The sequence below is a fragment of the Solanum lycopersicum genome, chromosome 6 (assembly GCF_036512215.1).
Source record: "Solanum lycopersicum chromosome 6, SLM_r2.1".
NCBI lineage: Eukaryota > Viridiplantae > Streptophyta > Magnoliopsida > Solanales > Solanaceae > Solanum > Solanum lycopersicum.
The window spans coordinates 44627993-44655970 of record NC_090805.1 but is presented as its reverse complement, the minus strand read 5'-3'; the positions used below and the strand labels follow the sequence as shown (position 1 = coordinate 44655970).

At 33.9% G+C, this 27978-nt stretch overlaps 3 protein-coding genes and 1 pseudogene across 8 annotated transcripts; 2 read left to right on the top strand and 2 right to left on the bottom strand.

The window, feature by feature from the left end:
• Positions 1-87: 87 nt before the first annotated feature.
• Positions 88-27978, top strand: LOC101244883 (sister chromatid cohesion protein PDS5 homolog C-like). Of its 3 annotated transcripts, none has more exons than XM_069299374.1 (19): positions 88-110; positions 16505-16890; positions 17081-17249; positions 17379-17585; positions 17668-17849; positions 18255-18381; positions 18462-18629; positions 19283-20305; positions 20423-20508; positions 23019-23070; positions 23469-23552; positions 23661-23746; positions 24329-24380; positions 24769-24852; positions 24960-25045; positions 26333-26384; positions 26790-26873; positions 26957-27014; positions 27659-27978. In XM_069299374.1, the coding sequence occupies exons 3-18, from the start codon at positions 17130-17132 to the stop codon at positions 26981-26983; spliced, it is 2520 nt and encodes an 839-aa protein (XP_069155475.1). In that variant the 5' UTR covers positions 88-110; positions 16505-16890; positions 17081-17129; the 3' UTR covers positions 26984-27014; positions 27659-27978. The 3 variants fall into 3 exon arrangements, with proteins under 3 accessions (XP_069155475.1, XP_069155474.1, XP_069155473.1); XM_069299373.1 differs by having other exon boundaries at positions 89-110; positions 17117-17249; XM_069299372.1 differs by lacking the exon at positions 88-110 and having other exon boundaries at positions 16008-16890; positions 17117-17249.
• Positions 3007-7898, bottom strand: PLDa1 (phospholipase PLDa1). Of its 4 annotated transcripts, none has more exons than XM_010324019.4 (4): positions 7733-7898; positions 7053-7155; positions 4046-5945; positions 3007-3763 (listed from the first exon to the last, which is right to left on the bottom strand). In XM_010324019.4, exons 2-4 carry the CDS (start codon positions 7146-7148, stop codon positions 3330-3332), a joined length of 2430 nt encoding a protein of 809 aa, XP_010322321.1. In that variant the 5' UTR covers positions 7149-7155; positions 7733-7898; the 3' UTR covers positions 3007-3329. The 4 variants fall into 4 exon arrangements, with proteins under 4 accessions (XP_010322321.1, XP_010322318.1, XP_010322320.1 ...); XM_010324016.4 differs by having other exon boundaries at positions 7281-7841; XM_010324018.4 differs by having other exon boundaries at positions 7495-7834.
• LOC101263822 (uncharacterized) lies at positions 10744-13833 on the top strand. The gene is made up of 5 exons (XM_010324370.4): positions 10744-11020; positions 11571-11684; positions 11943-12022; positions 12865-12989; positions 13429-13833. Exons 1-5 carry the CDS (start codon positions 10968-10970, stop codon positions 13498-13500), a joined length of 444 nt encoding a protein of 147 aa, XP_010322672.1. The 5' UTR covers positions 10744-10967; the 3' UTR covers positions 13501-13833.
• LOC104648050 (uncharacterized) lies at positions 14222-16997 on the bottom strand (annotated as a pseudogene).

The window sequence follows — 27978 nt, the reverse complement described above, 5'->3', positions numbered from 1 at the left end:
AAGATAGTGCCACGTAGGCCGAAAAGGGGCAGAAAATTATTTAAAAAATAAGTTCAGGGGTAGTAGAACCTTAGTATAGTATAAGTGTGTCTCTGAGATTTCGAGCATAGGTTGAGGGGTACTTGTGCATTATCCCTTTAAAAAATGATAAACTATCAACTTTTAAAATTGAAAAGACGGTAAACAATAGTAAAAAATAAACCATCTACATTTTCGCATAAAATTTTAAAGTGGTAATTTAATATGTATTCAATTTTATAAATTGTTCAAAATACAAAATATTAGAAAACCGCACAAACATTTTAATTATTTTGTTTATTTTTTTGATTTTATGTACTTAGGTTGTGCTAGTAAATTTATTTAAATAAATTAGCCTACAAATTATTTAGAGAGAGTTATTTGTTACAAATTCTCTCTAAATAATTTGTAAGCTAACATATTTAAATAAATTTACTAGCACAATCATAAAAACATAAAATCAAAAAAATAAATAAAATAATTAAAATATTTTGAGGGATATTTTTATTTTTACTAGACTTATCCCATGATATTATATCTTATGTATTGCTAATACCTCCAAATAGAAGATATTAGTAATATATCATAATATATCATACACGAATTTTTAGTCAAATATAGTACTAAATAATATCATGTATAATACGACCTATCGAACCAACCCCACCGAGGTTAAAGGTTAACATCCACATAGTAACTCTATCCATGTGGACCATATCCAAGTGGGTTGGACTTTTTATCCTTCTATCCAAAAAGATCTTTTTATATATGGAATGATTTGATAGATGATTATAATTATGTAAATGTCAATAATATAAAAATTAATTTATTATTTTATTAAAAAATAGTTATGTAAAATTTAATTATTTATATATTAGTTAATATTTCACCTTTTGTATTATATAAATAAAGTAATACATATATTTCCTACTGAAACAACTATCAAACTTATACTCCAAATCGGTATCAACCGACTCCTTGACATGATTCATTGCAAAATGAAATCGAATTATGTTACTTAGTATGCATAGAATCTTGGATTCTTTTGTAAACTCTGAATGTAGTGAAATAGTATCAATCAATCGATTTAGAAGGGAGTAGTAGGTAACATGGTGGATCGATAATGTTAAAAAAAAGGACATGTGTCTAACGCTCTTAAATTTAAAGGGCCTCATTTTTATAATAATGTGTTATTATTTATTATTTTTTAACAAATATTGCATACTATTTGTAGAAAAAGTAAATATTTATGAAAAGTGAAGAAATTATTAGAAGAATTTTGACATATTTGAAATACTATATCTAATGAAAAATAATTTAAATAATAATGATTATCAGTTGAAAAATAGAAGAAATCAATTATATAAAAATTATTAAAAATTTAAATTTAAAGCTCCATTTAATTTTTGTTTTAAATTATTAATATGCTTGAGCCGCTCCTGATGGAGATGTCATGATTGATTGCATTAAGCAATCTAGAAGGGAATCAAAGTGAGTATTGTTTCATAGCAATAATAATATGATAGCAGTGACATCCAATGAGAATAAGGTCACCATTTGTTCACATTCCCAATAACTCAATTCCGAATTCCCACTTAAATAAAAGATTTCAAGTTAAAAAAAAAAAGTGAAATTGAAATGATATTTTTGTGAAAAATAAAAAGGAGAAGAAAGTTTACTTTTGATTTTTGATCTATTTTAAGTTATTTTTGACCTTATCGAACACTTTTTAATTTAATTTAAGTCATTTTTTTTAATATTTATCAAACACTATTAAAAGTCAAAAACTAGCTTAAAAAGTAGATTTGATCAACTTTTAGGTTAATCCAAACACCCTTTTATTTTAATAGTTTTTACTATTAAGTCAAAGTCAAAAATTAGAATTTACTTTTAAGTATGTTTTTAAGTTAAATAGGTCTTTAAGCAATTTTATAGTGTTTAGGTAAAATTAAAAGAAAAATATTTATAAGTAGGGGTGCTCGTGATTCAATTTGGATCGGTTATTGATTAAAATTAAAATCAAATCAATCTAGTTGATTTTTTAAATTTCTAAAACCAAACCAAATCAAATGAAAAAAATAACGTTGGTTTGGTTATTGATGGTTTGATTCGGTTTGGTTCATTTTTTTTGTTTTTTTTTTTCAGTTTAAAAGTAATAATTTTTTTAGGACATACATATCTTGATTAAAAAAATATCTAGTACATGAGTTATCATTACACGAATAAAATTATTAAATTAAGAGAAAGTGTGTGACTATCTTATGAAAGGTATAGTAAGTAATAAATTTTGATGGAACTGGACTTAGGATTGTAATTAAGCTAAAATTGAAGTGTTAGGCTTGAGAAAATTGTGAAGTTAAAGACTTAAGTTACTTAAAATTTAACAAAGTATTTATATTTCTTTATAAATAATATATAAACAATTATAAAATTTAAAATTCTAATTTATCGATTTGATTTGGTTATTTTGCAGTTATTTTTTAGTAAAATCAAAACCAAATCAAATAGTATCGATTTTCAAAATTTAAAAACCAAATCAAACCAAGTATCAATTTATTTAATCGGTCTGATTCGGGTTACGATTCGATTTGATTGTTTAACCATAACCATGAACAACCCTACTTATAAGCATGGAAAAACATTTATTTTTAAGCAAAAATAAGTTGATAACATAAATTAAAATTTTTAATTTTCATTAAGAATTAATTACTTATTTCACGTGTCCCTAGAACTTCCATCATTATTTCTTAATGAGTGTGTCAAGGTTCAAAATGTAACTAGCAAAAGTGGACGAAAAGAGCAAGTCCTAATTCAAAAATCAATCCAAACGAACTTTTCGAAATCCTAACTCATGATTCATTTAGGCTTTGCTTATAAGTCATAAGTTATATATTCATCCAAACCGACTCTAAATATCAAATCGAACAAACGGTAGATCTAGATCATGCCACACGTCTTGTACATAACTCGTGTGGGGAAAGTGATATGTTTGGTTAAAATGGCATAACAAAGATGAAGTTGGTATATAAAGACTCAAAAGGGAAGTAATAGTACAAGGCTAATTTTCCAGAGAGATTGCAACACTTGCAAAACTCACATGTAAAATGTAAAGAACAAAATGCAACAGACTTTCAGTCAATAAAGCATCTCATACAAACTCAAGTGCACTATCCAACCAAACAAAAAGAAAAACAGAAATCTTAAAAAACAACTACTATCATGTATTATTATTCCACAACAAACTGCACCCTTCAACTAACACACGAGTTTGTTACCTCTTTGCATAACAAGTAATACGCGAATTAACCCACTTATGTAGTGAGGTTGGGAGGAAGGTAGTCAGATTTAGTACCAAGAACCCGGGCCTTGGTGTCGGGGAAAAATTCATGGCCTGGTAGCTCTGTGATATCCCCTTCGCTAGCCACTCCAATAGGGTAGCGGAGCAAGTGACCAGGCAGATCTCTTTCCAGACTCTCACTTGAATACAGATCCCAGTATTTATCAGCTATTTGATTCACCTTTCTCACACATTCCTCACTTTCTGGATGTTGGAAGGTCTCATCGAGCATACCAAGGTGCTCGTACCACAATGCCATTCTGAAACCATGAACTTGACCCCTAGCTGGTTTACTGGTGGCCAAATGATAAGGCTGGTAGGCTCCCATGGCTATTTCTGAATCTCTAGCACCATCCATAGATCTCTGGTTTATGTTGGCCGATCCAACTATGATGTACTCGTCATCCACTGTTAAGAAGTAAAGTTAGTTATGAGCTAGTGTAACATTTATGCAGTACTTCACACGAAAACCGACACATTTTCAAAACTTAGAACCGTCCTTCCCTTTAATTCAATTCAGAAATCTCAAAAGTTCATCAAATTAACAAATCAAGAAAATTTGAAGAATGACCAATTTCGATTTCATCAGTCATTAAAAAACTGTTTAATTACTGACTTATTCTAGACATCTAGATTTCAACATCAGAAAGCTAATAATATGATACAACTACAATTGTAAACAGTACTTACCAATCATCATCTTGGAATGGACATATATCATGAAACGTCGTGCCTCCTGGGCTCGCATGTAATTAGAATCAGGCTCTGGGCTCTCAGAAGGTTCATATTCTCCGCTCTTCTTCACCTCTCGGTTACCAATGCAGAAAAATGTCAAATAATTCCTTGGATCTTCCTCAATACCTTTAGCATTCATTGCTTGAACAATGCACTTGTACATCATCTCCATTGTCCTCCTCTGCCAGTCTAATATTGCTTGTACTGATGCACTTTCGGGGATTCCTTCTGGCCACATTGGGACTACAACATAAACAGTAAACCTTTCCCCGGCTTCAATCTTACTGACAATCTTCAAAGCAAGTTCCTTTGGAATGACATGCAAAGCACCTATGTCCTCTACCTTGACATCATCACACTGCCAGTCGGCACAGCTTCCAAGAAAATACTGATTTTCAATGTAAATAAAATTTTTTGCACGACGAATAGCATGAATATAAGCATCTTGGATGCTTCTATCAATTATGTTATCCTTCCCACTGACAAGACCAGCTTTTGCAGCATCTTCAGGTGTGTCAGGAAAGCCAAAAGCAGCCCCTCCATCAATTGATCTGAATAACTGAACATTCCATGTTTCATGATCATCAGGGTACATCACCGGGGATGGTGGAATTATAACATCATCAAGCTCTCTAAAGTTGACAAGAATATCCTTCCCTCCCTGCTTTCTCCATCTCTGTTCAAAATTAAACAGAACGTCCCAAGCAATTGGGCCTTCAAGCCGAGAGTGAATGTCATGCCAGGGCTCCCTTGGTCCACCTTTGGTAATTGAGCCATCAGCAAAATTAGGTTGGTGGAAATCATCATGATGTGCAGTGTCCAATGTCCTAAAAAGCGAATGGAAAGGTGTATCATATCTCCCATCGCAAAGATCAATACCTCCCACAAAACTCAGAATTCTCCTCTTTTCCAACTCTCCGCTGGGCAGTGCACTGTCCACTACTATGATTTTCTGGTGATGGGTAAACATGGTAGAGATTTGTATATCTTGGACAAAGCTTCCACCATTATCAGGATTCCGAGGGCAGAGGACACAATTTACATCAGTACCTTGAAAGTACTGTTCAGTTTCTTGGTCATGAGTGGCCATCAGACCATCCTTCTTCAGCAAACCGACAGACGTCCTATCATCCCAAACAAGCATAAGAACTTTTACACCTTCACTTGCCTTCTTCTTGAGCAGCTCCCCCAACATGATGTCTCCTCCAGGTTTTTGCCTCCTCGAGTCCCTCACCAAGGCTATTTCAGTATATACTGACCAGCCAGTAATGTAAATCAAGTGCTTTGCATTAGTAATAGCATCAAAGATATCTTCCCAACATCTGTGGGGCTCATAATACTTTCCGCCAGAGAGAGGGATTTTAGGAATAAAATTGTCTGGCACATGAGCATCTTGATACAAGGAAACCCGCGATCCTGGTCTCTGTGCAAAGAAAGTGTAAGGGACACCAGGATATCTAGAGCTTCTAATTCCACGTCCCCAGTTTGGATCTCGACTGACGTCAAAAAACTGTAGCTTAACGTGGATTTTGGAACCTTCTGCTGTAGGATTCATTTCTTTATCCATTATCTCAACCCATTTATCAATCTCCTCCCCTTCCAGAAGTTCTTCAACCGGAACATAAGCTCTTCCAATTAAGGATGCACCAAAGGGATTGTCATCTTTGATAGTGAATATAACATTTGAAGCCATATGCGCACAGTAAATGTGAAAAGACTCGTACCACCTTGGATTTTTGGGTTCATTTTCAATTATTCTTGTTCTCCCAACCCTAGCCTTCTCCAAATCAATTGTAGCATAAAGTTTTGGAGTTCCTTTTCCAATACCAACTGTCTCCTCAAAATGTTGCTTTATCTGAAATATGAGATTTCAAAATCAAAATTTTCATTAAGGGGCAATCACCTCTTCACAAAGAACCCTATTCTAGTTAAATCATGATTAGAATTCCAAATAGATTGCTGTACCAAGAAAAAAGGATGAAGAAGTTATTAAAGATCTAATTAATGTCACAGAAAGTTGACTATGTACTAGCAATGTATACAAATCATATACAGAGATCAGCAAATTACAGAGATTTATCAATGACATAGATCATTTAATGTTACTTCCAGAAAAGATTCAAAACTCCATAGTTCTAGCTGAAAACATGAGGTGCACTAAATGCTGGACTGTGCAGCCCAACATTGAACTCAGTGTGTACGGGCACACACCTCAACCCTGCTTCCACTTAATTAACACTGTCGATCCTAGTACAACAGATTCATTTATCTAACAGGCCAATAATTGAGATTACATGTATTATTGGGTAAAAAAAATCTAATGTACATAGGGCATACGTAAATTTCTCCATCAGATTTAACCTTATGTTTCTTCATATGGACAAACTACAAGATTCTGTATCATGGAGCTATGCTTGCTCATACGCCACAACCTATGTTCGTGCTGCTGTTGAAGATGAGGGATTGAAAGAATTAGATCATTACAAATGCTTGAAAGATAAGTTGAGAATCAACAAAATGGATGTAACCAATAATTACCTTCCCCGAGCCTAATTAACCTCAAGAAATTCCCAAAACCCAATAATTAACCAAATCATACTTTTATAATCATGTATTCATTTACATTATCCAACTAACAGTGTTCCATAGTCCATCTCGGCTTTATGATGTTCCGAGAGAAGACTTTAGCGTAATCACAAGAAAACTACTAAATTCCAGAACTGGTGTAAAAATCTCACTATTACTTAGCAGCTAACAAAAGTAGCATTCTTCATAAGCTTCATGATACAAGAGTGTTGGCCCTTCAAACAAATAGTACTAATTTGGGAACAACTGACCCAATCTTCCACACTAACATACTCAATTCAAGCAAAACATAAGGAAAAAAAACAAAAATTGAAACTGAACACAATTAACCTCGCGATCCAAGTCAATCAAGAACATAGATCATAAGTACACCCACCTTGCTAAAGAAATGCCCACCCTCCTCCTCACCCTGCAGATTATCAACCTCAAAGATCGTGACATGTAGAGTTCCATGAAGCTGAATCTGAGCCATTTTTCACCTGCTTATCCAAAGATTTACACATTACACCCTCAACCATATAATCAACAGCAAAACATCAAACTACTATAAACACAAACAATCAACTATGTCTAGATTTAACTCAAAAATCAGAAAAGATTAAACCTTTGCCAAAAATGACGTCAGAAAAATCAAGTAAAACCAGAAGTTGAGAAGAAGAAGATCTGAAATCTTACACCGACAAATACAAAATTGAAGTGTCAATCAAAGAAAAGAAGAGAGAATATGATCCAATCTATGCTTGTAGGATGAATAAAGGTTGTATTTTTTCTCTATGTACTATAAAAAGTTGTGAGAACGAGGGGAGCAGTAAGTATACTTTTTATTAATAGTATATCCTAAATTTAAGGACTGGATCGGATCTTTATGCTCTATGCAAATATTCTACTCCAATTTAGATCTGTATACACACTACGGCTATTATTCTTCGTCTTGTTAACGAGAGTTCGATCTACCCCAATTCAGATCTGTATACACACTTTATATTAGTTCAGTTCACATCTAGTACAGTTGAAAACCAAAAAAAATTTTAGTCAATTGTTGATTATGAAAATTACTACAGATAACCGGAAATTCTGCTTTGTGGAAAGAAAATGTAAAGATTGATTTCTGACTGTTGACAGACTTCCGTGTAATTTGATCAATTTGACAAGTTGCTTGTTTTTCTCTTCGGTCTATAATAGATATTTAATTTATATGTTCAATTTTAGATTTTAGGCACCCGTAATTTGAGGATATATTAAAGCAAAATAAGAAAAAAAAATGGAGTAGTTATTTTTCTTATTTTTAAAATATTTAATTTTCTTATTTTTAAAATATTTAATTTTCTTATTTTTAAAATATTGAACAAAGTCTTAATATGCAGAGACATAAGATACTATTGTAGACTTATTTCCATTTACAATTTGATGGTGAATTTTTTGCTCATTAGTATATGTACAACTTTTTAACTATAAAGAAAAATAAAACTTTTAACGATGTGTATAATTGAATTTTAAGTGATTCTGCTTAGGTGGATGTGGATTTGTATATTTAGGGAAGTGATACATGATCAGAAAATTTGGTCAGAATTTAAAAAATTATAAAATTTTTTAATTTCAAAAGAAATTGATTCTTTTTTCATTGTTTAGTTAAAAGGATAAAAATATTTTAAAAAGTAAAATGACATTGAAAAATATCATTCTAGACAAATTTTAACTAAATATTCCGGGGCAAAAAGACTTTTCGGTATTTTTAAGCACAATGTGTAACGTCTTTTTTTTTTTTACTAATAAATGATCAAAATGTCTGTTTAATGTTTTTTGAAAAAATAAAAACTGATTACTAAATTCAGACTGTTGATTTCCCTTTGTTTTCCCGAATAAAGACTATTCCTACGTTTTATATTTTAATCTTTCTCCATTAATTTTTAATTGTTATAAATTAAATTATAGAAAAGTTTAATTAATATTTTACAATGTATATTTTTATCATATTAGTATTAAAAAAAGTTAACAATTAATATAGTTTTTAAATAACTAAGTTTTTTGTTTAAATTATTAAATTAATATAATTTAATTTATCTTCGAAAAGTGTAATACGATAAATAAAAATGAACGAAGGGAGAAATTGATTATTTTTTCATTTAGCAAGATGCTTAAAATATAAAGATAATTTTACTGCTTCACCTCTTAAGAAATTATATTGCGAATTTTATAAATAAATATGAATACTTTTAAAATGAAATAATTGGCAAAGTACTATAAAAAGAATCTAATTACTGCTTTTTTAATTCATTAAAATAAACCACTAATATAAAATACTAATTACTTTTTAGTTTTTTACTATGATGATACACTGATATGAGACTGGTAGAGTATTAATTTATGTCAAAAATGTCCAAAAAGAGTCATCAAGCAAAAATATTAGGCCACGTGTAGTGCCTTAGCCTTAACTGAAAGGTTTACGCGTTTTTGCCGTCGAAAGTGAATAAGTGATTTTATTTTATTTTATTACCTTATATTATAAATAAATGATGCTCTTAACTTTGACTTTTGACACACGGACTGAACACTCATATCTTAAAAATGGAATTTTCCTAAATTTCTCAAACAAAATTAAGTTCATCGACACAGATTGATTTTGACAAAATTGACCAAACACATCCATAATTGGATCGATTAGACGAAAGTATTTCAGGTTTATTTTCGAATAACGATTTACTAAACGATTCTTTTTTTATTTATATATAACTTTTTATAAATTTTTTAAAATTTTATTTAGAACTAACTCAAATTTTTATATGAAAACGAATATTGAAGCTATTTACTTTGATATTATATGTAATTATCAATAAGAGTATTTTGAGACTCTTAAGAATATACTTGGAGAGTTATTCATATACTCAGTCATGCATTTTTTATACTATTATTTTAATGTCAACAAAGTATTATTAGAAGACCTACTGATGTACTTTAGAAATCATATTTTAGAAAATTTAATTTTATGTTTACATTTGCAATTCCAGTTTGAATTAGTAACTTCTATAGACTGGGAGAAGTCTACTATAGTAACTTTACAATTTTCTTAAAATTATAATAACTTTACTATATTTGTGAAAAGTTGTTTTACAAATATTCTATTGATATCTTCTGTAATAGAATATCTTCTGTATCATATTAAGCTAAGTTAAAGTTAAAACTTACTCTCTCAGTTTTAAAAATAATGACCTAGTTTGATTTGAAACGAAACTCTCTCGATTTTAAAATTGACGACGTAGTTTGATTTGAAACGGAACTTAAATTTTTTTTTCTAATCTTGTGGTTCTAAACTAAAGTTATATCAAACGTATCAAAATATCATTTAATCTTGTGATATTAAACATACCACCTAGAAACTTAATGTTAAATTGTTGCCTAAAAAGGAGAAAGGTCATTCTTTTTTAAACAAACTAAAAGGAAAAAGGGACATTCCTTTTTTAAACGAAAGAAATACTATTTAATTACTCATCATAGTTATAGTTTGCTATAATTACCACTCACGACGAACATTGTTCATTAATTACGTGGGCTGACTTCGAGTTTGTATAATTAGTCATGTTTGTATATGTATAATTCGCCAGGATACACAAATAAATATATATAATATACAATTTTTTAGCCTATATACATACACAATTCACCTCTCTTCACTCTCTGCCCTTTCTCGCTCGCCTCTCTTCTTCCTCTCTCAATCTCTCTCGCCTCTCTCCTCCCTCTCCCAATCTCGCTCGCCTCTCTCCTCCCTCTCCCAATCTCGCTTGCCATTTATACAAATGTATATGTATAATATACAGTTATATACAATTATATACATATACAATTCACCTCTCTCCCACTCTCTGCCCTCTCTCGCTCACCGTTCTCCTCTCTCTCACAGTCTTGCTCGCCTCTCTCCTCCCTCTCCCAATTTCTCTTGCCATATATACAATTACATATGTATAATATACAATTATTTAACCAATATACATATACAATTTCACCTTTCTCCAACTCTTTTCCCTCCTCTCTCGCCTCTCTCCTCTCTCTCCCAGTCTCGCTCCATAATAATTAATTATTTTTAAGTGACTATACGTGAAAGTTTTCATAAAAAAAGCATAATAATTAACATATACATGGTCTCTCGTAGTTAGAGATCTAAATAATTAAATTGCGAGCTTTTTCGAATAGAAAAAGAAATATTATTTCCAATTTTCTGAGGGACAAAACGAGGCCTTTGAGATCCGTTTTCGTTGGTCAGAGCAGCAAGCGATCGCGTCGGAAAAGGGTAAGAAAAATGCTGCTAGCGGTGCTATTCGCCAACTCCGAGGGCAACATCCTCGTCGAACGGTAATCCACAGCTCATCTCCGTCTTTTTCTCATCACCCAAAACCCTATGATTCACTTTTATCATTGGCGATTGAGGCGCTTAAAATTGGATCTTTTGAGGAAATTGTTCTTTTTAGGCAGATCCAGGATATTGATGTTTGTTTATAAATTGTTTCGAACTTAAACTATAATAGTTTAATTTTACCTAAAATGTGTATATATCTGTTGTCTGTTAAACAGTGGTCATCCCTGTCCTTAAATTTGGGATCAGCCCCGCTTCTAGTTTAGTCTTGCCTGTTCTCAAAATTGTTTGAAGTAATTTTTTTTTAGCTACATTCGTATAGCAGAAAAAGGAACGAATGAAAAAGGAAAATGTATTCAATTTTCCTTATTTTAGGTTTCCTCCAAGCTCTAGAAATTACTTGTGTAACATAATTTATGCTAATGGTAAGAGAAATGCTGATTTTCCTGATAGGAAAGATGCTATTTTTTTCCAGTTCAGTCCATTTCAATACCAATGTGTCTATTCACTTGCAATGAATTGTTGCCTGATATCATAGTTTGTATGCAGCTTTAATGGAGTACCTGCAGAGGAGCGTCTGCATTGGCGGTCTTTTTTAGTTAAGCTTGGTTCGGAGAATCTTAAGGGTGTCAAGAATGAAGAACTTCTTGTTGCTTGCCATAAGTATATATATTTGTCTTTCTTACTCTCTATGTACTTGATTACCAATTCAGCTCTCAATTTTAAACATATGGAAACAACTGGAAGATTCTATTATCTAGTTTCGAACTCATATCAGCTGCTTGCTTCTGCAAATGTTGTTAAGCTGAACTGTATAAGAAGTTTCTTTTTTTATAAGATACTATGCTAATCACGGCATACTTGTATTGTTTTCTAAAGTGACTCCACATTGTAGCTTTTTTCAAATATTCTTTTGTGCAGGTCTGTTTACATTGTATATACAAAGCTTGGAGATGTAAGCATTTATGTTGTCGGGAAGGATGAATATGATGAACTTTCTTGTAAGTGATACCTGTTTCAGTGTTCCTAAGCATCATCAAAAATTTCATGTAAAAAGTAATTCATCATAGTGTCAATAACTGTTTGACTTCAATATGTTATTTTTGCCCCATCCATGTAATCTAGAGTGTGTTTACACAAATTTTGGGTGGTCAAAAATAGAACCAAGAGGAAAGGAGTTTATGATCTTGGTAAGAGATGTTAATGCCCTGGAATACAATTACCCCACTGTTCCAAAGTATGATAGCTTAGTGATTTGGGATGTTAATATTTACTGCTCAATATCATTATCGTTTCCTTTTGCTGTGTATTAACTATTGAGTAATTCTGGAGGTATGACCCTTTCAAATATTGGATTAGTTAGAAGATGAATGGTGCCTTAAAATAAAATGGCTACTTTAATCGAGGTTTCTTATAGTAATGATATTATGTGATGTGTACTTAAAGGAAGCCTACCACTACTTGCCATATCTTATGTCAGACTGCAAAATGTCTTACGCTCTCCGTTTCATGAATGAAGATATTTATTTGATGAAGGTATCTGAAGAGTGTCTACATCTGTGCTTTAAGTCTTTACTCGACATTTCATAGACGTGTATATTCTTTCATGACGTAAAACTATGTGAAGCTATGACTAGTGTGTACATTAGGTTAGATAGAAAAACATACTCTAGTTCCACTTGGCTGACTAAATAAATCAACTGGTTAGACCATTTATTAGCATAATAGCCCTCTTTGTGTCTCTCATTTCCGCTGAGCAGCATGGTCGACTGACTACTGCCCTGATTGGGAATTCTGCTCAAGATCTTATTAGCAACCTCTCATCTTCTGGATTTGTTTGCAGTGTCTGAAGCAATCTTTGTTATAACATCTGCTCTCAAGGATGTATGTGGGAAACCTCCAACAGAGAGACTTTTCCTGGACAAGTATGGAAAGATTTGCTTGTGCCTGGATGAGATTGTGTGGACGGTAAGGGGAATTATCTTTATTTTTGAACAGCAAAAATTTCTATTACGGGGAGCTCTCATTTCCCTGAGTAATGTGGCGTGAAGCTAGTAAGCGGACCATATACTGCTAAGAAAACCTTTTTAGTTATCAAATACTATGAATGTTATGGGAAATCACTTTTCTTTGAGTTGATAGATGACATGCACAGTTTAGATTGGTAAACATTTCTGTATCATCGTTTACCTGGTGTTAAATTTACTTGAAAATATATGCTCTGTAATTTTTACTTGAGTAGATTTTTAGATTGATGATCCTTTTTAGTCCCAGATGACAGAGCAGAGGTTAGGTATTGATTGAAATGTAAAACTCTCTAGGCACTACCACTTGATCCTCTCTGTTAAGTTTTGCTATCTTCCATTTGGTGCAGCCTTGCTGATGATATTCTTACTTTGTTTATTAGGGTTTGCTGGAGAACATTGACAAAGATAGAATCAAGAGACTTGTTCGGTTGAAACCACCCACCGATTTCTGAGAGAGGTTTGTAGTTTCTATGTTTAGGCAAAGCTTCCCCTATACCCCACTTATGGGATCACAATGGGTATGTTGTATACATTTAGGCAAGCCGTTGAGGCTGTAGCCTTTAGCAGCGCAATGTATGCCAAGTCCACAGAGTTGTCAGCATCTTTCGGATTTCACTCATTATTGTTGGTTAACTATAATCTTGTATAGTTGTAAATTGTAACACTCGTTTTATTTCTATTTTTCTCTCCATTTGCCTAGTTGAAAAAGGTGATATGCTACTCCATCTGGTTACAGAGGCTTGTTTACAATCTATAAATGAAGATGTGAGGTTAATTTTTCTAAATTGTTTCAGTCAAATTATTTCCATAAAGTAAACCAGAAATATTTAGGATTGAATATTCGAGGTAATATTCAAGAATGAAATTTATGTAAACAAAAAATGAAAATACGAACTGGATTGTATTGATGAAATTTAAAGATGAAAAAACGAGAGAGAAAAAAGCACGATATATAGACTAAATTCAAATATTAAGAACGTTAATATGTGAATTAGCGGTAGATAACTATTCCCAACAAGAACATCAATAATCCAATAACGTAAAATTTTCAATTTAGCGAAAGTAAATAGATTGTTATTTTATAAAAACGTGCTTGGCAGAGATTAGTACTCAAGCAGCTCCTGCTTGCCACAATGAACCCTGAAGATGTCATTAACTTAAATTGAGTTGAGACCTGCAATAACCCCATACACCTGGAAACTGTATGTACTGCCAATTGAACTCTCAGATTGAGTCGAGGGTCTATAAATAACATTCTTTGCATATACTCGTACCCTCTCTAAATCTCACTTTGTGGGACTACACTCGGTATGCTTTGTTGTTGTTGGCTTTTGCTTTCATCTGAAGTCTCTCTGCTCTTGAAGCCAATGACCTGTCCCAAGATAGAAGCAACAATGGTTAATGGCATAGCTGTTTTGGGCATCACAACTGATTTCCTCAACATTTCTATGAAGGGAACTGCAGCATGAACTACAGTAAGCCTAGCCAAAGCTCCAATAACAGGCATCTTTGAATATAGTGGCTGCGGCATAGTCTTCGCAAAACAGTCCTAGAGCCAGGGCAGCCTGACTGCAACAACTGCAGGTGGGCGAACACCGCTAACAAGCTCAAAATGATTTGGCGATAGGACAATTCCCTGTTTCCAACCACTCATTTCCCATTGCCTCGTGCTTATTAGATGATTTTTCTTTTTTCAGAAAAAAGGTTGTCTTCTTCTTCGAATTCCATTTTCGAGAGAGAGAATCAAAACTAAAAGGACCTCTGTTTTTGAAACTGAAGGATGAAATTGAGGGGCAGAGTACTCTGTTTCCATGTTGTCATTCGGAAGTTTAATCAATTAGTTCCATCTTTTTTCAATGTGTGAGACCCCATACTGTCCACAACTATAGATTCCAACTATTGTTTTCTTTTTCCTTTCATCAAATATGATATTCTACTAATCTTATTTGTCACTCGACCATTAGCTTCTTCTCTTGCCCATTGTCAGAATCATATGGGAATTTAATCGAAATTTTGTTCCTCTCATGTATCAACTTAATACTGACCCATAGGTAACCTACTAATACATTAATCAACCGGCATAAGAGATCATCTCAGATAACAGTAGCGCTAAATGCCACAGCAATGGTTAAAGGTTGTATGTATAACAGAAGTCAAAGGAGCTCTGCATTGCAAAATTGTCTTTTCGCTTAAAATAGAAAAGATAATTGGACTTTGCAATGAGTTCTGTTGAAAGTTAGGTTCCAAACAAGTATAAGACCAACTTGTAAAAACGAAAATCAGCTTATTTTTGCTACTATAAAAATGTCTTTTGAATAAAAGCTTATTTATTGTTGAGGAAATAAAATAAAAATAGCTTTACTATTTAGCAAAATACTAATCCTGAAAATAAGATAAAAATTACTACGATAATATATATTAACAATACATAATAATTAATACTTGAATCGTGTTAAACACTGTTCTAAAAAATTATTTCAACGGTATGAAATGTTTCCCACAATTAAACAAGCACTTCTCTGTCTTAAATAAAAATTACACAAATCAGCAAACTAATTAATATCAATAAGTTAACAAGGGATATAAAATAACAAAGTCAAAATAAATAAATAAAGAAAGCATAAGGTTAACAGAAAAAAAACGTCAGATACAGTGAGTTAAATTTTTCTGTTATTTTCCCATTGTTTTCATAAGTGCAAAATGCAAGCCTATTTATAGGTCAATAAAATACCTTATTTCAAGACACTATATCTATTTATTTTAAGCAAAAAGGCCAAGTGTCAAGAATGGTAAAAGAAAATGACATACACTGTCAAGTCTATCATTTTATATATTTTTTTAATACACTTTAATTATTTTAGCTTTATATGTTTTAAAAATAATCTTTTAAAAAATAAGATATATTTTGCTTACATTTATTGCTAGTATTAGTATTAGGCAAACTAGAATTTCTGAACATACCTATAATATTATATAAGCAGTATGTTTTCCAAAACTGAATAGAGATAGATCTTCAATTATGAATTCAAACTGCTACATTCCAATTACCTGCACAACAACTTGTGAGCAATCGGAGACAAAAATGCACAACTTTTGAGTCAACAAGACAAAATCAATTACCTGCACAGCTTCTGAGTCAGAGGAAACAAAAGGTGCACAACTTCCTAGATAACGGAAGTAAACCAACTAGCTGCACAATTTCGAGGGAATGCAGACAAAAGATGTACAGGAAGAGGAAAGAAACAATTGGCTGCACAAATGGCGAGGCAACAGAGACACATTGGCTGCACAAATTGTGAGGCAGCGGAGAAAAGAGAATGCCCAAATACCTCCTCAACCTATACCCGAAATCTCAATCTAAGCCGAAAAGGGTAAAAAATTATTAATAAAATAAGTTCAGGAATAATAGCTTAGTATAATATAAGTGTGTCTCTGGGATTTCGGACATAGGTTGAGGGATACTTGTGCATTATCTCGCGGAGAAAATGAAGCACAACTTGAGAGATAAAGAGGATGTGAAATGAGAGATTAGATTGAGAAAAAAGAAAAAGGAGAGTGAAATCAACCATTTCCTTTCCCAAAACGAAAGTTCCAGATCAGACTCGGAGAATCGGCTAAGGGAAAAAGAAAAAGGAGAGTGAAATCAGCACTGGTTGATGAAGCTGCCGTTGCCTGGTGAGCTCCGATTACGAGTTCGAATTCCGACCTAACCGGGATAGTCGTTTCCTGATTTGATGATCCGATAGGCCTGAACAGTAAGATCCGAGAAGCTGAATTGGCGGGTTCTGAACAACCTGGTGCTTCTACACGTCCGAAGTGATCTGGCCCCTACCTAAATTAAGGTACAACCCTTCCTTGCTGTGTGTGACCGAAAATTAACTTCCCGTTGCAAATTGTTAAAAAAACCCTGAAAAGATCACGGATTCCAACCCAATTGCATGATTGCCATTTGTCACTTTGTAACAATCTTTTGTTTAAATACTACTTTTGCTACAGTTCACTTTGTCTAAGTGTTAATTTTGAACTCTGCAGTTCTTTGTGAAGCGTAAATTTTTGTTTTTGAAACAGAGCTTTTTGGCAAATGGCTAGTTCTGGCTCCTCCCGTGCTGACTTGAAAAAGATGGAAGATGAGTTCAGAGCTTACGAGATGAGCCTCATGAATCCTCCCTCTTCCATCGATGACCTCTTCAAAATTCTTCAGGTAAAATCATTTTTTATTTGAATGTGATGAACTCAAAAAAAATGAGAATTGTTGTTCTAGTATAACTATTTTGGACTGGAAAATGAAATTAATAATCTTTATTTTTTTCCTTTTCTTTTTTCTCTTCAGAAAGTTGAGTCATCACTGAAAATGGTTAGTCAAGAACCATTTGATTCGACAATAAGTGCAATTCAACCTTTAATGAAAGCACTGGTTAGGAATGAACTATTGGGGCATACAAGTGAAGATGTCAAAGTTTCAGTGATTTCTTCTGTCACTGAAATTTCTCGAATATATGCCCCAAATCGCCCTTACGATGATGATAGACAAATGGAGGTAAAACTATAGTATTCTAATTTATCTTTCTGTTTACTTGGATATTTTTTTCCTTTTTTAACCCTTGCCAATTTCTTGCTAGGAAATTCTCCGGCAAACCGTAATGACTTTCAAAAAGTTAGCTGATGTGACTAGCCGCAGCTATCGTAAGGTGGTTCGAGTTCTGGAGTTATTCGCTAAAGTAAGGTTCACTGCGATGATATTGGACCTCGAGAATGAAACGCTAATCATCGAGATATTCAAAATTTTTCTCGAGGTCATCAGGTATTCTTCTTTGATCCTTCAATGTTATGTAGAGTTTTAGTATGTTTCTTCAGATTAAATTTGGGTGAAATATAAATTTCACAAGGATGTTGCAGTGTGTTTTGTATTTTTAACTGATCCATTAAAAATAATGTTACCAACACCCTTTGGACAAAGCTCTGCCACTGGGCACTGACTAGCTCCGGAAGGTGCTAAACTGAAATACCCTTATTGAAACACTGCTCAACCATACTTCCTATTCAGTTGCTTGCATATACTCCGTTGAGTCACACCTTAGCATGTAGGAGACTGTTGACATTGTAAACCATGTTTTTTGTCCCAGTATATGAGCATAAGGTTATTCTAGAGATCATATTTCTCTGAGATGCTGGCTATAGTAATATTTATGTTATATTTTCTATGTAGGCCCTACCATCCTCATAATATATTCACTTGGATGAAAGAAATCATGACTCGGCTCATAGAAGGCAGTGATGAAATCTCAGTAGAGCTTCTACAGCTTCTTCTTGATAGAGTCAAAATTGATAATCAGGTAATAATAAATCTCCTATGAACCTCTTTGTTAGAATATTTCTTCGTCACTTTACTAATCCAGTGGTTTCTTTTATCCAGATGGAATCACCCATCGCATCATACTTGGTGGAGGAAGTCCTAAAAGACTGTGCTGCAATTGTTAAACCATACTTTTCAGATGCCCTAAAATCAATGAGCTTTGATCCTGCTCATTATGCTCAAACGGTTGCTTTATTAAGCAAGGAAATGCCAAAAGGAAAAGGAATGGTATGTTGTATTCATAACTCTTCTGTCTCATTAATGCAGTTTTGCTCCGTATAAATGCCAAACACATCCATAGTTCATTATGCTCTGGAATAAAATTGTTTATCTTTCATAATCTTAAGCCTAGTACAGTAATTATAATTAGTCACTGACAAATTGCACAGAAAATGGTATAGTTGTATGCAGTCAGATTTTGAAAAGTAAATGACATAAAACTTTAGAGCCAACTCCATCTCTGTTTGGGCTCCTGGTCCAAGCTCCATTTGGGTGTGAATGGAGTGGTGTGCTTATATGAATTTAAATTTGGATATCCTGCCTTTCATAAGCTAGCTTTTGGTGCCATATCTTTGCGGAAACATACAATTTTTAAAGAACTTTAGTCTTTGCATACTCATGTCAATTATCCTTATTGTAAACATACATCACTCGAAGGAGTTAGAGCCGCCAACATTAGAATAACTCCACTCAGCTTACATTAGAATATACTCTAATGTTGAATTTAGTTAACAATAAGATTTTACTATTAGCTCTAATGCAATATTTGGCCCAAAGAGCAGGGGGATGACTAAGTGCTTCTATTGTGTTTAATTATTAATAGGACGCTACAGCAGTTTCAGTTGTGAATAGATAATAGTATTAACAATTTTTTTTATCAGATGGCAACTGAAAATGTGCCTGCTACTATACATTGCGTAAAAGTTGGTCCATCTGAGGCTAAATGTTGTGAGCTAGCGCGGCAGGATGACACTCACAGGGAGAAGCGAAAGGATACTTGTCTAACTAACATCATGAAACCAGTCAATCCAGAAGATGTGCACCCAGCAGAAAATGTGCCAAAAGAAAACCAGGAAGAGACTGGAAGCCATAAACTTACAGGTCATCCTGTAAAAGTTGGTCCATCCGAGGCTAAATTTTGTGAGCCAGTGCTGCAGGATGACATTCACATTCACAGGGAGAAGCTAAAGGATACTTGTACAACAAACATCATGAAACCTGTCAATCCAGAAGATGTGCAACCAGCAACAAATGTGCCAAAAGAAAACCAGGAAGGGACTGGAAGCCATAAACTTACAGGTCATCCTGTAAAAGTTGGTCCATCCGAGGCTAAATTTTGTGAGCCAGTGCTGCAGGATGACATTCACAGGGAGAAGCTAAAAGATACTTGTACAACAAACATAATGAAACCTGACAATCCAGAAGATGTGCAACCAGCAACAAATGTGCCAAAAGAAAACCAGGAAGGGACTGGAAGTCATGAACTTACAGATAGTAGTGGCCATCATTCTTTGGTGTCTGAAAATCACAATAATAGCACTGGAAGTCATGGTCATCTGTGTCAGTCCAAGAGAAAAGAGATCCCGATAAATAACGATGATGAGCTGGTTGTGTCAATTCCAATAGGAGATGTGCCACAATCCCAAGTTCAGAAAAAAGATTCTCTTCATTTGGGAGAGAGAACCAAGCGCACACAGTGTGCCAAAAGAAAACTAGGAAGCGACTCAAAGAAGAATGAGTCTGCTTCAGATTGTGAAACAGAGAGAAAATCTGAATCTGGCATAAAAAATGAAGAAGGAAACCTCGAAGAACACAAAGAGCCAACACTGCAACAAATTTTTGGAATCAAACTGTGGAAGAAGAAGACAAAGAAAACAACTAATACTGAAGAATCTAGAGATAAGGTTGACAACTGTACAGCTCAGCAATAGTTATTTCAAGATCTTTGCTAATTTATTTTTGCAATGAACAAATTATTACTTTCCTTTTGCAATTCTCTTTTTTACTAGTGAGCTTCACAGGATTCTGAAAGGGCTCGTACCAGCAAAGATCATGGTGCAGAACTGATCGGCACTAAAATAAAAGTTTGGTGGCCATTGGAGCAAGCGTAAGTTCTTTAAAATATTGATGTGAGGACTGCAACACCATTGTAAATTTATTGTACTAGTCACACCCAACGATCCTGCACGAGCACTCTTTTAAGAAACATGATGTAAAGTTCAGTTTTTGAGTTTGTTCTTTAAAACATTGTGTGGCCTGCTAGGCTTTATGTGCAAGAATATCCTCTGTTGGCATACTTATAATCCTATAAGTTTTTGAATTGATGGTATAGATCTAGACTGTAGTACTAGCATGGGTTTTATACATAACTTTGTCTTCTACCTTGGCTCATTCGGTATTTCTTGAGTTATGTGGTACTTCATGATCCTTGATTCTGTAAGCAGAGGTCAAAACTTGGAGACCATGCCTACACGTGATGGCAGTTGTAGGCAGAGTCACACTATATCAAGCGACCTACTCTCATTATGGTTTAACCCCTGTGTAATCTGGAAGTCATGTAGGACATGACAAAACCATCTCAAGCGACCTTCTCTCATATTATCATTAATGTATTCTACTTGCACCCTCTACCGGAACAACGAGAGTCTAGATATTTAAATTGTTTGCATTTAGGCACATCTATCCAGCCTAGTCTCACGTCAATTTAGTTCTTCTCATGTTGACTGAACTTTAGAGTTTAGTGCATATAGTTAGTCTTTCTTTTACTCATCGTATCCGAAACCCTTGCTCTCTAAAGTGCTTCTCAACAGTTCAAGTTTTCGGTTGACACCCTTAATGGTTTCATCCATTAACACAATTTCATCAGCAAATGGTGAAGGACCTCACGTAGTATTATGTTGGTTAGTTCATTAATAACTAGAGTAAACAAGTAGGGCCTCAATGACCCACAGTTAGAGGAAAATCAACTCCTTTGTATTTCTTACTAATTCTCATGCCAGTGACAACTCCTTCATACATGTCCTTCATGAATTTTTACATATTTATGATTGTGAAATTAGGCCATAGGCAAACTCACACCCCAAAAGCTAGCTCAAAAGGAGGAAGATTGCCCAAGCCTTATGGAGTCCACCCATCTCTTTAACCACCGATGTGGGACTTTTGTCATTTTTTTAACACCCCACCTCACGCCAAGTGCTTAGCATCTGGTGCGTGGACAATTTTGATTTTGGGGGCTCCAACATCGAGTGAGACGGGCCTTAGGCCTAACTCACACCCCAAAAGCTCAAAGGGAGGAGGATTGCTCAAACCTTATAAGGAGTCCACCCATCTCATTAATCACCGAAGTGGGACTTTAATTTGTCATTCTTTAACAATTATGAACTCCTTTCTCCTCCATCACCCACTAAAGGACCTTTCATGGTACTTCTTCTTACACTTTATTTGGGTCGATGAACACGATAGCTGATAGGTATGTCTCTTCTCATTATAAACTTCCATCAATCTTGTTAGAAGAGTGATGACGTCCAAATCCACTTCTCAAAGAGAAGTGTACATGGTCGTTGCAATAAAATTTACCTAACTAAGAGTCGGGGTCAAATCCCACATGGAAATAATATACTAGGGCAACCAAGCTAGTTATGGAATTGTCACCAATTAAGCTAACCAAATGATTTTGAAATATTTGGTTTTGTTTAAAAATAATAAAAAAGATAAAATACATAAAAAAAAATGGGGTAAAATGATCAATGAACTCGCAAGAAAGGGAAACAAGAGATATGGAAATTATGGAATTGATTATCCTCAAGAACGATACATTACACATAGTAACTAATATAAACATGTAACAAACAGTAAGCCTTGGAATCTCAATTGCCCACTAATGTCGCCTGACTATTTAGCGGGTTTATCTTAGCTAGCTCTTCAAAACCAACTAGGAGATACATTTCAATATTGGTCTACACTTAAGTTCTTCCTATTGTGTGGTCTTGATGTTGCTCTGCAGAACTAGAAATGTGGTTTGGAAATGGGCTTCATGACATGTTATTCTTGATTGCAGACAGGAATGAGGTTCGCATGGGACCACAAAAGATCATCGCATTTTGGTCTTCAAAGTCCTTTGTATTCTGTCTCTTTTTGTGGCTGACAGACCCCTTATGCAGTGTGCAGACTGGTTTTGAGGCGGTCCATGGAAGGGTTCAATTTTTTGACGTGTTTGTTCACTTTTGCCCTCTTTTGGTGTCCCACCTAAAAATATCTACAAAATGTAAAATAACATAAGAATTATATACGAAAAAGCATTAAGAACATGAAAAGTCTATGTATATGACATAGAATGTGCCGTAATTTCACGGCACATCAATGAGTTAGCAGGAATGTAGCTTCTGTTATAGATCTAGCAGGTATAAATCCGAACTCGTTTCTGTTACTCTATGTTCTATCACTCTTTCCCCCAGTTTCATCGTATACTCATTAGTTTAATGCCATTATTGTTCGCACAACTTTGAATATCTCTTTTGCTCTTCATGTCATTGTATCTACCAATTTTAAATTTACTTTATCTTGAAAAAGAAGGAAGAATCTAGCTACTATTTCTCATCTTAAAGTTTCTCTTTACAGGTTTTACAAGGGAGTCATTTATTCTTTTGATTCTGAGACAAACAAACACAAGGTGACGAGATTATTTATGTTTATGTACTCTTGTTATTCTTATTTTATAAAACAATTCAACATCCTTGACCATGTAAACCCTTGTACCATTTGTTTTCAAGAAAGTTCTCTACCACTGCTAATATACCTGCAAGTGAAACTAACTCCATGTTAAGTCAAAAATGGGTAACAGCCAAATCTATTTAACTCTTCAAATTCAATCTGCCAAGTAAATCCCTTTTTACATAAAGATACAACCTTACAATTTAGAGACCTCTTTGTTGTAGAACCTGTTCTTAAATAGATTGATTGTGAAGTAGCATTATCTAACTTGAACCGTATTTATTGGCTTTAACATTTCATATAAAATCCTCCTGAAAGTTCCAAATGACCGGTGTTGTTTGGTGTTTCCTTTTTTAGGTCGTATATGATGATGGTGAAGTAGAGAAACTGAGACTTCATAAAGAACGATGGGAAATGCTTGAAGACAATTCATCTCAAAAGGTTCTCTGCCCATCTGATATACTGTTGTTTCTGACAGATTTCATATTAGAAAATGGTTCTAAGTGTTTTCATGTTTGAAGCCCTCGTCGTTCTAATTTTTTGTTTCAGGATTCCAAAAGGCTTTGTTCCATCAAAGATTATGGTACGGAACTGGTTGGCGATAGAATAAAAGTTTGGTGGCCATTGGATGAAAAGTAAGTACTTTGGAATATTGATGTGACCACTGCAAATCATTGTAAATTTGTTGTATTAATCACATTCGTCCACCCAACCATCCTGCGCAAACACACTTTTCAGCAACTTGATGTAGCCTTCAGTTATCGAGTTTATGCTCTAAAATATTGGCTTTCCTGCTAGGCTGTGTGCAAGAACCTTGTTCCTCCAGTTACTTATACTCCTGTATCTTGAGTAGTATCCTCTGTCTATTGGGCACGAAGTTTAAGAAAGAAAGAATGACTTTTGATACTTATCGTCTAAAACATGCCATTGATATTCCTGTAGCTATAAAATCATGTCATAGAGGGTAAAATGGGAAGTTAATATTTAAATTATATCTAAGTTCTAATTATAAAAGGTGTAATTTCTTTTTGGACTGGCAGTCACTCTTTCCCCGAGTTTCGTCGTATACTCATTAGTTTAATGCAATTATTATTCCACAACTTTGAATATCTCTTTTGTTCTTCATGTCATTGTATCTACCAATATTAATTTATTTTATCTTGAATAAGAAGGAAGAATCTAGCTACAATTTCTTATCTTAAAGTTTCTATTTACAGGTTTTACGAGGGAGTCATTTCTTCTTTTGATTTTGAGACAAACAAACACAAGGTGACAAGATAATTTATTTTTATGTACTCTTTCATTCTTATTTTTTTTAAAAAAATTCAATATCCTTGACCATGTAAACCCTTGTATCATTTGTTTTCAAGAAAGTTCTCCTACCACTACCAATATACCTGTAAGTAAAACTAATGGGGTCGGATAAACTAGGGAATACCCGAATCTATTTAACTCATCAAAATCAAGATCTGCCATGTAAATCCCTTTTTACGTACAGGTACAACCTTACTATTTGAGGACCACCCTGTTCTTAAATATGCTGATTGTGAAGTAGCATTATATAACTTGAACCATATACCTTATTGGCTTAAACATTTAGCAAAAAATGCCCCCGAAAGTTCAAATGACCGGTGTTGTTTGGTGTTCCCATTTTTAGGTCGTATATGATGATGGTGAAGTAGAGATTTTGAGACTATATAAACAACGTTGGATGATGCTTGAAGACAATTCATCTCAAAAGGTTCTCTACCCATCTGTTATACTATTGTTTCTGATAGATTTCATATTCGATTGTGGTTCTAAGTGTTTCATGTCTGAAGCACTTGCCATTCTAATTTTTTGTTTTAGGATTTTAAAAGGACTTTTACCATGAAAGATTATGGTAAGGAACTGGTTGGCGCTAGGATAAAAGTTTGGTGGCCATTGGATGAAAAGTAAGTACTTTGGATTATTGATGTGAGCACTGCAAATCATTGTAAATTTGGTGTACTAATCACACTCACCTACCCGACCATCCTGCACACACACACTTTTCAGCACTTGATGTAGTCTTCAGTTTTCGAGTTTATGCTCTAAAATATTGGCTTGCCTGCTAGGCTATGTGCAAGAACCTCGTTCCTCCAGTTACTTGTACTCCTATATCTTTGGATTTGATGGTATTGCAAGAATTCTAGCATGTGTTTATTTGTAGCTTGCATTGTTCCTTTGTTCATTCAATATTGCATGAGTTACTCCCTCTATCCCAGTATATGTCTCAGTTTTCTATTGGGCTAAAAGTTTAAGAAAGAAAGAACGTCTTTTGATACTTGTCGCTTAAAACATGCCATAGATTTTTCTGTGGCTATAAAATCATGTCCTAGAGGGTAAAATGGGAAGTTCAAATTTAAATTATTTCTAAATTCTAATTATAAAAGGTGTCATTTCAATTTTGACTGGCTAAAAAGGGAAGTGTGTCGCATTAAACAGGATAAAGGAAATATATGTTAGTTAAGTCATGATCCTTGATGCTTTAAGCAGAGTTGAAACTTGCAGACGGTTCCTGCATATTATGGCGGTCATAGGCAGAGTCAGACTGTAACCTTTTGTTGTTATGGGTTCCAGAATTTCCAATGCAGTTTATTTGTCTAAAAAGCTGATATTTTCTTGTGCTACATCTTTTTGGCTAGGTTAACAAAAGAATTATGGATTACAAATTGTTCTGCATCTAGCTTTCAGGATATTTAAAGTATCCTTTCTGTTCAGATCACAAGTATGTGAAAAAATCTGTCATTTTTCAATTTACTCTAAACCATTCATACTAACGTACCATTACTTGGTCCTTTTCTCGTTTCCTTTTTCTCCTCTCGCCTCATTCTCCATCCAAAAGGATCAGCCACGTATCAAACAACCAACCTCCACAACAATTTGACCGATCATAGTATTTACCTTCGGTAGATTTCTCCTGTTGGTTGCTTCTTGTATGGAAGTTTGAAACAGTCTAATGTTGCTGGGGATATTACTGTTCTATATATTTGATTCATTTTGAGTTATTCTTTTTGCAAGTATTTTTTGGCTCACAATTCCTCTGCAAACATAACACAGTGAAATAGATAACAATGTAAAATTGATGAGTTACTGTGGATACACTCAGTTTGGACTGTAGTTTAAAAATCCTAATAGTTTATCTTGAATAAGGAGGAAGAATCTGTTACGTTTTCTCATCGTAATTTTTCTCTTTGTAGGTTTTACGAGGGAGTAGTTTCTTCTTTTGATCCTGTGGAAAGGAAACACAAGGTGAGAGAAGTTCATAATTTTCTTTGAGTTACTGTTTATGTTTAAACACTTCTCATTTATATTTATAGATCTGTTTGAAGCCTAGTATCATATGTTTCCTTATCTAAATATTTCAGGAGACATATATGCAAATTAATATTAATTATATGTCCATGTTGAGTCAAATGGGGTCACATAAACTAGGGAATAGCCAAGTCTATTTAACTATTCAAATTCATGATCTGCCACATAAATCCATTCTTACATACAGCCTTATTCATAACTAACCAATGAAGGGAAATATAAACCGATCATGAAGTAGAAATCTTACCTAACTTACACATGTTTTACTGGCTTTAATGTTTTGCCAAAGTTCCTCCTGAAAATTCTAAATGACCGAAGTTGTTCTGGTGTTTGTCTTCTTAGGTCGTATATAATGATGGTGAAACAGAGAAATTGAGGCTACATAAAGAACGATGGGAGATGCTTGAAGATAATTCAACTCAAAAGGTTCTTTACCCGTCTGATGTATACTGTTGTTTCAAACAGATTTCATATTTCATTTGTATTAGTTTTGATGTTTTTCTTTTCAGTGCAATCTGCACAGGACCATGGATTAGACTTTCAAGGCCATGCTGTTTCATCTGCTACGTAAGTTGTGATTCTAATTTTGTTATAACATTTGGGATATCCAACTTCAATTGTTCTGCTTCACTTGTGCAAACCAAATTATATTTTTATGTAAATCTTTGTTTGGATATACAAGTCAACCCAAAACAAACTATCTATGCATGTCTCTACCTGGAGAGTCGAGGCTAATTACCAGCCTTCCTTCTCTTAATGTTGTCAAAATGTGACATATCAGAGCAAATCTCCACACCTAAAAGAAGTATTCCCAGAAGGTATCTTAATAGACAATTCACTTTGCAAATTTTTAATGTTGTTGAAGTTTGAAATTTCAAGCTAGTTACACCACCTGAAAGAATTGGTATAGCAAGAGGAAGTATCTAAGAACATACTCTCTTTTGGCAAAAGTTTTTCTTTTCCCTTGTGAGGGGGATAACGTGGTTGTACTCTCATTTCTTAGTTTCAAGCATGGTATCAGGAAAATCTCTCTTAAAGAGGCACTAAGTGTATTTCATGCACATTCTTGACACTTTATATGTCCTCAACAGGGCCAAACATCTGTTCATCCAAAAGTTTTTTATGTTTTTTACACTTGTACCCAGTAGTTCTGCTTTCAAACCTGAATATCCAACGTTTTTTCTTCAACGAGTTGTAATTTTTATCTCCAGGTCATAAAGTAGCGCAGAATAGAAGGGCGAATCAGTGGAAATTTCTGTTGTGAATAAGGAAGAAAACTCAACTGCTGGAAGTGTTGAAGAATTTTCATAAAGCAGTGTGATGTAAGTGTAACTACTAAATTAGGTTTACCATTAAAGTATGTGATCCAATTGATTGGAGAAATTAGATTCTAGTCTTAGAAAAAAAAGAACTGAGCTTGTAGATTTTTTGTATGTAGCTACAGGCTGCTCTTGGTGTTTACAGATACTTGGCGTCTTATATGTATATATATGATTAAATTACTGATGTTGGAGAATTCAGAACCCATAAA